Below are 14,446 nucleotides of genomic sequence, written 5' to 3' on the forward strand. Positions count from 1 at the left end.
TCCAATATTACATATCTGTGAGTGGCAAAAGTATGTGAACCTTTGCTTTCAGTATCTGGTGTGACCCCCTTGTGCAGCAATAACTGCAACTAAACGTTTGCGGTAACTGTTGATCAGTCCTGCACACCGGCTTGGAGGAATTTTAGCCCGTTCCTCCGTACAGAACAGCTTCAACTCTGGGATGTTGGTGGGTTTCCTCACATGAACTGCTCGCTTCAGGTCCTTCCACAACATTTCGATTGGATTAAGATCAGGACTTTGACTTGGCCATTCCAAAACATTAACTTCATTCTTCTTTAACCATTCATTGGTAGAACGACTTGTGTGCTTAGGGTCGTTGTCTTGCTGCATGACCCACCTTCTCTTGAGATTCAGTTCATGGACAGATGTCCTGACATTTTCCTTTAGAATTCGCTGGTCTAATTCAGAATTCATTGTTCCATCAATGATGGCAAGCCGTCCTGGCCCAGATGCAGCAAAACAGGTCCAAACCATGATACTAACACCACCATGTTTCACAGATGAGATAAGGTTCTTATGCTGGAATGCAGTGTTTTCCTTTCTCCAAACATAACGCTTCGCATTTAAACCAAAAAGTTCTATTTTGGTCTCATCCGTCCACAACACATTTTTCCAATAGCCTTCTGGCTAGTCCACGTGATCTTTAGCAAACTGCAGACGAGCAGCAATGTTCTTTTTGGAGAGCAGGGGCTTTATCCTTGCAACCCTGCCATGCACACCATTGTTGTTCAGTGTTCTCCTGATGGTGGGCTCATGAACATTAACATTAGCCAATGTGAGAGAGGCCTTCAGTTGCTTAGAAGTTACCCTGGGGTCCTTTGTGACCTCGCCAACGATTACACGCCTTGCTCTTGGAGTGGTCTTTGTTGGTCGACCACTCCTGGGGAGGGTTACAATGGTCTTGAATTTTCTCCATTTGTACACAATCTGTCTGACTGTGGATTGGTGGAGTCCAAACTCTTTAGAGATGGTTTTGTAACCTTTTCCAGCCTGGTGAGCATCAACAACGCTTTTTCTGAGGTCCTCAGAAATCTCCTTTGTTCGTGCCATGATACACTTCCATAAACATGTGTTGTGAAGATCAGACTTTGATAGATCCCTGTTCTTTAAATAAAACAGGGTGCCCAGTCACACCTGATTGTCATCCCATTGATTGAAAACACCTGACTCTAATTTCACCTTCAAATTAACTGCTAATCCTAGAGGTTCACGTACTATTTTCCACTCACAGATATGTAATATTGGATCATTTTCCTTAATAAATAAATGACCAAGTATAATATTTTTGTCTCATTTGTTTAACTGGGTTCTCTTTATCTACTTTTAGGACTTGTGTGAAAATCTGATGATGTTTTAGGTCATATTTATGCAGAAATATAGAAAATTCTAAAGGGGTCACAAACTTTCAAGCACCACTGTATAGCGTTACATTTTATAGTCTCTCCATGTAGATGCAAAAATAATTAATAGGAAGGATGAACAACCTCCTTGCAGAGGACGTTCCTGACTGGTTATTACAGTCAGACTAACATTTTAGCTGCTGATTACAGAGTCCAGAATAGTCACATACATCTTTTCTCAGAGCTTGTGTTTTAGTGTTATCGATATATTTAGCTCCTTAAATGCAGTTGAGACAAAGGGTTCTTAAAATCACTTTGAATCTGATTTAAAGAAAAGTATAGCTGCAAGCAGTGATCAGTGGGACCAAGCACCAACAATGCAGCAATGTCTGCGTCATCAGAAAGTACTGGCTTGTGGATGTTATTATGCAGCATCAATAAACATACACGCTGAACATATTATAAGTCAGAGGGGAACCATCAGGGCCTTCTACGCCTTCAGAGAAGGCCCAAACATATCAGCATTTCAAATGTTATATTTAATTACTTTCATTCTTTCATAATTTCATTATAATTATTCTCTTCTAATTCTAATTTGACCTCATTTTCTTTCAAATTTGCTTCAGAAATGAAAGGGTTACTGTCCTGAAAATATTAAAATAGAGTTATCTAGTGAGATATTTTTTTGTTTGTTGTCTCTAGGCTGAGAAGAGTTTCGAGCTGGCTCACTCATTGGTTAGGACTTCATTGCCAGGACAGAAGACCATGACAGTGTATGTTTATGCAGGAAGTGACAGATGAATTAACCAATCAGATTTTGATTCATAGCACGCGGGACCAAAGATTTATCGTCCTAGGCCTTCTCAAAGGCCAACGCGAGCTTAACCACGAGTCGGCGCCATTAGCACAGCAGTGAAGTCACCTTCCAGCTGGTGTAGTGTTCATCAGTAGTATGAGGCTACATCCACACGACAACGGCAACGAGATTTTTTTTTTTAGCGGGTAAAAAAAATATCGCATCCACATGGGCAACGGATCAGTAAAATATCAGGTACATATGGCAACGCAACGCTTGCTGAAAACGATGCAATACACATGCCACACCTCTACGTGCGCTGTAAGACGGTCCCATCGGAGACACCAGAACAATAGAAGAAGTAGGACGCATGCGCATAAACCCCTTCTTCTACACGGCGTGCTGCTTGTTCTAGTCATGTGGTTGTGATGTCATCGTAAACAAATCCGTTCTACTCATCCAGACGACTTCGCAACGGTGCCATTGCCAGATTTTTCCACTCTGGAAACCGTTCTCAAAAAATATCGTTTTGGGGCACCCAAAACGCCGGTGCCGTGTGGACGCCAGGCCGAAACGATAAACAATTTTATCTGATTCACCTGAATCCGTTGCCGTGTGGACAGGGCCTTAGTGAATGTTAATAATGCGATCAAACCAGTGCCATCTATCGAAAGCAGGTAGCACAAGCTAACGACCGAGAAGCTAAGAATTCTGTCTCCAGACTCTTCTTCCACGCTGCACGCTTGCTACAGTATTTTTCACTCAGACTCAAGTATTCATTTCCCTGTGTCATTTACTTAGTTACTTTTAAAATCAACATCGACAACTACACACAACGGAGCGACCTGGCAGCCTGCCGCTAATCCCTTGCAAAATCCTTTCCCCTGTTGCTTTTTTGGTGTGTCTGGCTAAGTTTTGGCTGAGCTCAAGTCCCAGCTCTTATAGTCAGGGTTCATCACCGTTATAAACATTAGGCCTCATTGCACAATATACTGTGGAATTACAGTGCTCCACTTCCTATTGGAACAGTGTGATGTTATTTGATCAGCTCGTCATGGCAACACTATTTAAGATATCAAAAATCCTTTCACAATTTAGCATATCTTAGACATCATGCTGACCAAATCTGGTTTCAATCCGATTAACCCTGTAGGGAGCAGTATAAGTGCATTACCTGTCAAAACACACAAAATCCAAATTGCCTCACTTCCTGTTGGGTGGAGATAATGGATGTGATTGTGAAATTTGTCTGTCTTAAGAAGAGCCATCTGCCTACCAAATGCAGTGCGTGTAGGTGAAACTGGATGCCCACAATAAAGAAAAATAATAGTCCTAACATGAGATCATGTCCCTTTAATTATGTTTCGCCAACAAGTTTCCTTTAAACATGTTTTCCTGGACAGGATACAGCAGGGCAGGAGCGCTATAGGACCATCACTACAGCCTACTACAGGGGAGCCATGGGCTTTATCCTCATGTATGATATCACCAATGAAGAGTCTTTCGCTGCTGTACAGGACTGGTGAGTCATTTCCGAAACAAATATCTTCTGTTATCTGAAACGTGGAGTTGTAACATGAGCACATTGGCAGTTCAGTGGTTAAGGTTCTGAACTAGTGGTCAGAAGGTTGGAAGTTCAAATCCTAGGACTGTAAGAACACCACTGTTAAGCAACTGAGCAGTGTGTTTAACCTTCAAATTGTATTTTTCTTTGAATAATTGATTTTCTGAACCATGAGCTATTTTTCAAAGACACTCCCTGTGTCTGAAATCACTCACTCGTTCACTACTCCCTATTCACTGTATTGGGAATTATTATATAGAGGACTATATAGTGAGCTCATTGATAAAATGAAAAAAAGCTTTCAGACACTAGACCGTCATGCTGTTGTTTGTGTCATTACTGTTGCACAATTAAAATGTGCCAGATCAGTTGGCTGGTGGATTTTCATTCAAAATAATAAATACATATATGTTATTTACCAGCTGGGAGGTCTGTATCGTGAAATACCGTGACCGAGGTATTCAGGGCCGAGGTCACAGTATTTTACCATACGGACCAACCTTAAGCTGGTAAATAATATATTAATTTTTTTCTTTACCAAATTCTAACAGAAAACGAGAGCGCCTGAAAGGGAAAACCAAGCCGCACCGCCATTTTGAATCCTCGTTCACAGCTGTAATGCAAATGGCTTCCTCCTCGGTATACAAGTGCACTTCCATGGCAGGAAAAAAACTACATTTTGCCGCCTATGTAGTCCCCTATTTATACAAAATTGAGTCATTCAGGATTCAGCCATGTTTTTGCTCGGCGTTAGCAAGTTAGAGGTTTTTAGCTTTCTCCTGAAATGTTTTCTTCCATTTCTTCTTCCTCAGGGTAGTAAAACTCGCTTTTGCTGTGAACACTGTCGTTATCGCTATCCATGCTGTAAAATTAATGCTATTCTCCTGAGAAATGCTGGGAAAAATTTACAAGATTTTTGATAATCTTATAAATAAATCACATTAAAAACAGATAAATGTTGACAAAAAATGCTACTATGTTTGTTGTTGTTGTGAACGAGCGAGTCACCAGAGGTGACTCTGATTGGCTCGCCAGCCAATCAGAGCGCAGGATTTGATGGAAACCGCACTGCGAAAAAAATAAATGCATGTATTTTTGTGATGAATCCGTATTATACTGAGCGTATTTCCTACATTGATAAATACAAAGTACTTTGTGTCTGCTGCATCTTTCAGTTCTTTTAAATCAAGGTTGAATACTTTCTTCTTTGCTGCCGCTGCCTTTTATTCCATCAAAGTTGAGGCTTTTGATTTGATTTGATTTGATTTCTTTCAGCGTGACCGCAGTGCATGATGGAATATATTGCTTGGTTAGTAACCATTGGTTGTACACTACTTTTCACAATGCATTGTGGGCAGAGGTGGAAAAACCCGGGTGCAGAAAGTAAAAACCCTGCCACATTTTTGCTCCAGCCAATTCAATGAACCAGCTGATCCTAATTACCACATCCCCTAAGCCAGGTTGATGAGCTAATTGGTGAAATCACCCGTGTTGAGAGCACAGGCAGAAGGAAAACCTAAGCAGGACCTTTACTTTGTCAATCCAGTTTTTCCACCTCTGATTGTAGGATACTATGAGTCCACTATATAGGGTGTAATAATTCTCACTATACATTCGGACAGCGCTATAAAATGGCGACCTCACTATATAGTCCACTATATTATGAGTAGTGAGTGATTTCAGACACAGACTGTCTAGCTAATAAGTTTAAATCCTAAATGTCAAATCCTTAAATGTTCCCTGTTGTCATATAACAGGTCTACACAGATAAAAACATACTCGTGGGATAATGCCCAGGTGCTTTTGGTGGGCAACAAGTGTGACATGGATGATGAAAGGGTGGTGGCTTCTGAAAGGGGGCGGCAACTTTCTGAACATCTTGGTGAGTTTATCTTTTCACGATTTAATGCTGCAATCGAGGTGGAGTTGTGATTTGCAACTAATTCCCCACCTACATCCGGTCAATAGCACCGAAAACACCACCTAAACTTGAAATTTCACCTCAGCAACTTGGTGTTATCTTCTCAACTACCAGTTCTGTCCCTGTTTATAGAGAGGCATCGAATCTACATGGCAGCAGACACTGTGAACAGTACGACATCTCTACTTTTATTTAAATTACTTTATAGCAGTATTGGGTATAATCAGTTAAAGGAGAACTGAAGTCATTTTTTTAAACTTGCTTTATTTCTTAATTAACGTGTTATTCAATTACGTTTTCGGTTTTAGTAACCTTATATCGTGACTTGTATTGGCAACTAGTTGCAATAAAATATTATACTTATCAGCCTATTCGGTTTTTAGCCATGTTGAATTTAGTTTGTTTGGTCCACGGCAGGCGTCGCTTATCCGCATGATCTTCACAAGACTTGTGCGAGACTTCGAAACGTGAAGTGTCAGCCAGGTGTCAGTGCCGCCATTTTGAAAACTGTTTTCCAAATGAAATATTGCACAAAAACGAGTTTAAATGACGATTACTGCCTACTTTTTTCAAACTTTCCTGATTGCTATCAAAACAAACAAAACTTCCGGCTTGATTACATCAGCATTCGAAAGAGGGCGCGCGCGTCTTTTGACAATGTTGGCAGATGTTGGTCACTTTGATTTCCGCTGTACGTTTTACTTCCGTCCTACGATGTCTCACACAGGTCTCAACGAATCTCGTTTACAGCCATTGCTTTGACATATGGACTGATATATTATATTAGTCTGGCTAACGCGACAAAGCTCTCCGAGCTATTGGTCTGGCCAAGATATTAAGCCCAACCGTTTCCCAGAGCCCGTGGTTGACCCGCCTCCCTGAAATGCCTCAGTTTGCTACTGGTCGAAGCCAGAAAAGGCTGTGACGAAGCTTAAACCAATCACATCACTCTTTCCTCTGACGTATGCGACGCGACGGGGCTAACTGGTAGATTAAACTCTTACCGAAGCCGGTCGGGAGCAAGGCGAAAACGTCCTTCCTTTCAATAAATACCTCCAGGGCTGCTCTTTGCTCCGTTTTCAATGAGAACTTCCCATTGAATGCTTTCAATACAGCATCTATGTGTAATGAAGCGTGAATGAAGCGCTTCCGGCGTAGATTCTGTAAACAATCTATGGCTTCCGGTCGCAGTTCTACTACGTCAGTGCCTTGAACACGCCTCTACCCAGGGCCGTTGGAGATGCTCAAAGTTGATTGGTTCCCGATTTTTCGGGAGCTTGGAAGAGCTGTAGATAGCTTGCCTGGCCAGACTAAGCCCGCAACAGGCCCTCGTGTTGTGTCACGCTTAGGATGGGCGGGCCCAGGCTAATATTATATAGCATATTTCAAACACTCATAACTTGCTGTAGCAGTGACAAAATAGCTATCAAAAAATGCATTCCTATATTTAATAAAATGAGATAAATAGAATTTTGATGATAAATTTGCCTTCAGTTCTCCTTTAAATCTATAATATTGACCAAGCTGTTTTGACAAGGTAATCATCAACATTAATTATCACTAACATTGCAAGCTTGTTGCTACGCTACTCGCTGTTGTCTGCTGTTGTTGCTGTACTGCAATTTCAGTCTAAAATGTTGCATGAAAACATTTGAAGTTCACTACAGTAGAGCAGAACCAGTCGCCACTCAGGCCTGTAACTGTAAAAGTGTAGTTTAAAAGTGCTTTTGATGAGCTTTACATGCTCTGACAGAGCGAACAAAAGACATCTTTGATGAAGATAATGTGAGCTCTTGCACAACTTTTTCATTTAGGTCAATGTACTTTCAGGTCAGTTCTTCTCCATGGGAACCATAATGAAACTGCAATAATGGAGCGCACATACCAGTGGTTCATAGAAGTTCATAGAATTTTGAGATTGGCCTCAAATATAAAAACCTTAAATTAATTTTGTTGTGTTTTTGTGTGTGTGTGTTTTTTTTCATGGCATTCAAGCTGAATGCTAACGTGGCTGCTCAGTGGGTGTAACTATGGTGACTTCCACATATGAGAGACATATGTGGAGACCTGATGTGATCGGTCACACTTACTTACTTAACCGCATCCAATGGAAGCCGGTGAGATGATGAAATTCTTCCTCCAGCTCACCCTGTCCAACATAGCCGTATGAAGTTCTTTTCTCTCCAAACCAGTGTCATTCTTGAGGACTTTCTTCAAGGCGATGTGTGGTCGCCCTACTCGTCTACACACATCTGGGGTCCATAGCAGAATTCTACCAGCAGGTTCGTTCTGTCTTGACGCATGCCCAGCTAAGGCGAGCCACCGGTGCCTTATGGCATCAGAAAGGCAAGGATTTGACCCATAAAATGCTTTGTTTGTGATATGCGCTTTCCAAGAAACGTTTTGAACTTGTATCAGCATGTGAGTGTATGTGCCATCAATTCTCTTCGTAGGAGTTTTTGTTCATGCCCATGAGTCAGAACCATAGGCGAGAATGGTCTCAACCGAAGCCTTGAATAGCCTCAAATTGCTTTCTTGATCGGAGAGACCCATACTTTAGCAAGAGAATTGAGAGCTCCCCAAGCCTTTCCTATCCTGGTATCAACATCATGCACTGTGCTTATATTGCTGCCTAGGTACTGAAAGTCATCAACACGTTCAATCGCGGAACCATCTAGAGCAAGCATTTGATGATCTGTTCGGTCACATAGACATCATAAATGCTGATAATGCAGTGCAATTTTGAATATACCACGGCTTGTGCTGGTAAAGCAATAAGAAACTAATGCTAGCAAATTTTAATGTTGCATAAACTTTATTTAAAGGTGCATAAATACTGTTTTAGACCGCGAGTTGGCCTAGTGGTTAGTGTGTCCGCCTCTCGAGCGGGAGATCACGAGGTCTACTCGCGGTCGGGCCATACCAAAGACCATCATAAAAATGGTACCTACTACCGTCTGGCAAGGCACGCTGCAATACAGATGTGAGTGGAGAGTCAAACTCTCGCGGTTACCAGAGGACCAACCCCCCACTGTAACCCAAGCTGTATAGATGAGAGACCAAGGGCTATCGAAACGGAGATCGGCACCGCACCCATACGCCTTAAAGAGTTTGTTAGTACTGGGACAGGAGACTGCCTGGGAAGACCAGATTCTGGTATGAGAGGGACTTTGACTTCACTTTGACATACTATTTCAGAAATGTCGGAGATGCATAAACATCATTTACACTTGTTTATGTGTGGTTAGGGGGCATGTAGCAAACCTTCCCGTGGTGCCCCTGTTAATCTTTCTCAGACACCAGTTGCTACAACACACACCACACCATATCATACATCCAGAAGTGGGAAAAGGATAAACCCTCGGCTTCCAGACAAGGAGATGTTCAGAGTCATCTGTATGCCGGATAATCACTGGCATAAAAAGCAACACCCCTACCAGTTTTATATAGATTGGCTGACATAGCACCGCCCCACCTCTGACAAGAAACCAATGCAAAAACAAAGTTATAAACAGCAAAATGACCCCAGGCACCCACTTCACGGTCACCAGTAAGTAAGACGACAATTAAAATCTCATAAAAGCTTCATAGTAGTGGAGGGCCTGGAGCAAACAAACTGATGAGTCCATGGCCTATACAACCCCGATTCCAAAAAAGTTGGGACAAAGTACAAATTGTAAATAAAAACGGAATGCAATAATTTACATATCTCAAAAACTGATATTGTATTCACAATAGAACATAGACCACGGGCGATTGCTCTAAGACAACGAGGGAGGCTCAGCCTCCTCTAAAAATGACGAACATCGTGTAGGATGAATTGCGCTAGGCTTATGTTATAGCCGACTTTATAACATTGCTATTTCAGATCCAGAATCATAGAAATATATGTGCTCAACCCAACTACAGTGCGAAATCATTCCGTTATAACTTTCCCCAGTTCGCCTAATGTGTGCGTGAGTTTTTCCCCCTCGTGACAGCGCGATGCAGCCCAGCCTCAGTGGATTGGGAGCTATGTGCTTGTCAATCTCAAAATGCAAGACGATTATTGGACAAATACTGTGAAAATGCCCGCCCACGGAGTCTCACGGACTCCCAGCCTCAATGGACTTCAACGGCATTTGGGAGCTATGCACTTTTCAATCTCAAAATGCAAGACGATTATTGGACAAGTACTACGAAAATGCCCGCCCACGGACTCCGAGCCTCACATGGGAGGGACATGGCAGTTTCCGCGAGGAGACTGGTGATTGGTGAAAGCGGCCAGATATTTTCTTTGATTGACAGCTCGTTTCAACTATAGACAGGCAGCGGTACAGTGTTGCCAGATTGGGGGGTTTCCCGCCCAATTGGGTGGTTTTAAGTGCATTTTGGCGGGTTTTGAACATATTTTGGGCTGGATAACGTCAGCAGTATCTGGCAACATCAGTTCAGTCCCATGCGGATTCGCAAGTGCTGTGGTGTATTGTAAGAGATCAGCTTACATTTCGATTTCATTCATTACATACGGTTTCTACCAGCTTTTTTATTTTGTATATATTTTCATTGTAAATAAAGTGTAAATATAGTGTTGTCAAGTTTGCTATCTTAGTTCCAGAAATGTCGTTTATTTGAGTGACTGAACTTGAACTTGAGGGGGCTAGTCAGCTAGCAAGAAAGCTGCGCACGGATGCCAAGCATTGCCGATTTAATTTTGGCGAAGCCATTTGCCAGTCTTCCTTTCGAGGAAAAAATTAAAATTAAAGAGCAGGGTAGACCAACGCCTCAAATTGACTTGGTGAAAAAGGTAGGGAATAATACTCGTTCCTTTCAGCTCTCCTGGTACGAGAAAGTGAATTGGCTAACAGCAAGTGACCCACATCAACAACAGTAAATAGGCTGCTTTAGTAATATGTCATGGATGGACCAAAAATATAGAATCTATTTAAAATGTTTATGTTGAGTATATTATATTGGAATATATGTTTTTCTGGATATGAATTAAACACAGCTGCAATTTGGAAAACATTTTTAAACAAAAACACAGCCGAGGTAAATTTTTAAACAACATGCCACAATTTTAAAATATAAAATGTTAAAATATAACCCCCCTTCCCCCCCCAACACCACCATCATGTATATTGGACAGTAGGCTAATGGGCCAAAAGAACCTGTTATTTCACAGTTTGTGACCCTGCCAACAATCAGCCAGATCAGAGGCAAGAGTATGGGCAAAATTGATGTGTTTTTTCTTTTAAAATCTGGAAATATCGTAACCGACCAGCCTCCCCTGTTTGAAAGACTACCAGCCGCCACTGACATAGACAACATATCAAATGTCGAAAGTGAGACATTTTGAAATTTCATGCCAAATATTGGCTCATTTGAAATTTCATGACAGCAACACATCTCAAAAAAGTTGGGACAGGGGCAATAAGAGGCTGGAAAAGTTAAAGGTACAAAAAAGGAACAGCTGGAGGACCAAATTGCAACTCATTAGGTCAATTGGCAATAGGTCATTAACATGACTGGGTATAAAAAGAGCATCTTGGAGTGGCAGCGGCTCGCAGAAGTAAAGATGGGAAGAGGATCACCAATCCCCCTAATTCTGCGCCGACAAATAGTGGAGCAATATCAGAAAGGAGTTCGACAGTGTAAAATTGCAAAGAGTTTGAACATATATCATCATCTACAGTACATAATATCATCAAAAGATTCAGATAATCTGGAAGAATCTCTGTGCGTAAGGGTCAAGGCCGGAAAACCATACTGGGTGCCCGTGATCTTCGGGCCCTTAGACGGCACTGCATCACATACAGTACAGGCATGCTTCTGTATTGGAAATCACAAAATGGGCTCAGGAATATTTCCAGAGAACATTATCTGTGAACACAATTCACTGTGCCATCCGCCGTTGGCAGCTAAAACTCTATAGTTCAAAGAAGAAGCCGTATCGAAACATGATCCGGAAGCGCAGACGTCTTCTCTGGGCCAAGGCTCATTTAAAATGGACTGTGGCAAAGTGGAAGACTGTTCTGTGGTCAGACGAATCAAAATTTGAAGTTCTTTATGGAAATCAGGGACGCTGTGTCATTCGGACTAAAGAGGAGAAGGACGACCCAAGTTGTTATCAGCGCTCAGTTCAGAAGCCTGCATCTCTGATGGTATGGGGTTGCATTAGTGTGTGTGGCATGGGCAGCTTACACATCTGGAAAGACACCATCAATGCTGAAAGGTATATCCAGGTTCTAGAGCAACATATGCTCCCATCCAGACGACGTCTCTTTCAGGGAAGACCTTGCATTTTCCAACATGACAATGCCAAACCATATACTGCATCAGTTACAGCATCATGGCTATGTAGAAGAAGGGTCCGGGTACTGAACTGGCCAGCCTGCAGTCCAGATCTTTCACCCATAGAAAACATTTGGCGCATCATAAAACGGAAGATACGACAAAAAAGACCTAAGACAGTTGAGCAACTAGAATCCTACATTAGACAAGAATGGGTTAACATTCCTATCCCTATACTTGAGCAACTTGTCTCCTCAGTCCCCAGACGTTTACAGACTGTTGTAAAGAGAAAAGGGGATGTCTCACAGTGGGAAACATGGCCTTGTCCCAACTTTTTTGAGATGTGTTGTTGTCATGAAATTTAAAATCACCTAATTTTTTTCTCTTTAAATGATACATTTTCTCAGTTTAAACACTTGATATGTCATCTATGTTCTATTCCGAATAAAATATGGAATTTTGAAACTTCCACATCATTGCATTCCATTTTTATTTACAATTTGTATTTTGTCCCAACTTTTTTGGAATCGGGGTTGTAGATTGGAAAAGTGGAGGAAGAGCGACCGCTGCCCACACAGTGATTTGAGACCCTACAAAGCCCAAGTGAAAGTCTGCCCAGTGGAACAACTTTGAGGAGAAAACACTGGATAATCCTAAATAGAGCAAAAGTGGGCAAAACTGAAGACGATCTCCATAAGTGGGGATTCATCACTAGTGCTGAGTGTCCCTGTGGTGAGACACTACAGACCATGGACCACATCATCCGTAGATGCCCACTGGGACCCACATGCTCCGACCAAGACCTGATGGAAGCAAATGACACTGCTCTCGTATGGTTACAGCAGTGGCCTGACAAGAGATGATGATGATGTATGTTTAGCCTCCACGACAGCCCTGTTTCCATATTCCCGAACTGACCTGGTAATACATGGACCTAAATGAAACACTGTAAAATGGATTTAATGTCTTTATATTTGAGGCCAATCTAAAAATTCTATGAACCTTTCCCACTGGGGTGTGTGCTCCCTTATTGTGATTTTCATCATGGTTTCCATGGAGCCAAATTGACCTGGAAGTCTCATCTCATCTCATTATCTCTAGCCGCTTTATCCTGGGTCGCAGGCAAGCTGGAGCCTATCCCAGCTGACTACGGGCGAAAGGCGGGGTACACCCTGGACAAGTCGCCAGGTCATCACAGGGCTGACACATAGACACAGACAACCATTCACACCTACAGTCAATTTAGAGTCACCAGTTAACCTAACCCGCATGTCTTTGGACTGTGGGGGAAACCGGAGCACCCGGAGGAAACCCACGCGGACACAGGGAGAACATGCAAACTCTGCACAAAAAGGCCCTCGCCGGCCACGGGGCTCAAACCTGGACCTTCTTGCTGTGAGGCGACAGCGCTAACCACTACACCGCCGTGCCGCCCCTGACCTGGAAGTATATTGACCTAAATGAAAAAGCTTCATGATATCTTGCAAAAGTACCTTTTTTCTCCATGTCCCTTCCAGGCTCTGTACTGTAATATCCATCCATCCATTATCTGTAACCACTTATCCTGTACAGGGTCGCACACAAGCTGGAGCCTATCCCAGCTGACTATGGGCGAAAGGCGGGGTACACCCTGGACAAGTCGCCAGGTCATCACAGGGCTGACACATAGACACAGACAACCATTCACACTCACATTCACACCTACGCTCAATTTAGAGCCACCAATTAGCCTAACCTGCATGTCTTTGGACTGTGGGGGAAACCCACGCAGACACGGGGAGAACATACAAACTCCACACAGAACGGCCCCCATCAGCCACTGGGCTCGAACCCAGAACCTTCTTGCTGTGAGGCAACAGAGCTAACCTGTACTGTAACAATACATTTTTTTTTTGCTTTGTTTTATACAGTGCTCAGTGTAAATGAGTCCACCCCCTTTGAAAAGTAACATTTAATTTCCAAAATGTTGACAAGACAGAGTTTAATATAACATCTGTTTAACTTATAACGGGAAAGTAAGGTTAATAATATAACTTAGATTACACATTTTTTCAGTTTTACTCAAATTAGGGTGGTGCAAAAATGAGTACACCCCACAACAAAAACTACTACATCTAGTACTTTGTATGGCCTCCATGATTTTTAATGACAGCACCAAGTCTTCTAGGCATGGAATGAACACGTTGGCGACATTTTGCAACATCAATCTTTTTCCATTCTTCAACAACGACCTCTTTTAGTGCCTGGATGCTGGATGGAGAGTGATGCTCAACTTCTCTCTTCAGAATTCCCCAAAGAAAATAATTTCTTTACACCACAAAGGTGAAGGCTACAAGAAGATCAGCAAAGCTTTACTTATCAGTCAGAATGCTGTAGCAAAAGTGGTACAAAAATTTAAGAAAGATGGAACTGCAACCATCTCACAGAGACGTCCAGGTCGTCCACGGAAGTTAACACCTCGACAGGAGCGTCTTCTGATGAGAAGGGTTGAAGAATATCGGCATGCAAGTTCACTGCAGTTATCTAAAGAA

At 42.3% G+C, this 14,446-nt stretch overlaps 1 protein-coding gene across 3 annotated transcripts in view; it reads left to right on the forward strand.

Moving 5' to 3' along the window:
* The window catches only part of LOC132899576 (ras-related protein Rab-3A), a 38,776-nt gene that overhangs the window by 17,238 nt on the left and 7,092 nt on the right, over positions 1-14,446 (forward strand). The window contains exons 3-6 of one of the 3 annotated variants that reach the window (XR_009656694.1): positions 3,561-3,679; positions 5,479-5,603; positions 7,638-7,759; positions 7,835-10,239. Coding sequence is in view for 2 of the 3 variants with exons in the window: in XM_060941593.1 (XP_060797576.1) it covers positions 3,561-3,679; positions 5,479-5,603; positions 7,638-7,648 (255 nt within the window). In the remaining variant the exon portion in view is untranslated. Of the gene's footprint in view, positions 1-3,560; positions 3,680-5,478; positions 5,604-7,637; positions 10,240-14,446 lie in introns of those variants that run through there. The other 2 variants (XM_060941593.1, XM_060941592.1) reach the window with 2 other exon arrangements.

Source organism: Neoarius graeffei, chromosome 15 (genome assembly GCF_027579695.1).
Source record: "Neoarius graeffei isolate fNeoGra1 chromosome 15, fNeoGra1.pri, whole genome shotgun sequence".
Lineage (NCBI taxonomy): Eukaryota > Metazoa > Chordata > Actinopteri > Siluriformes > Ariidae > Neoarius > Neoarius graeffei.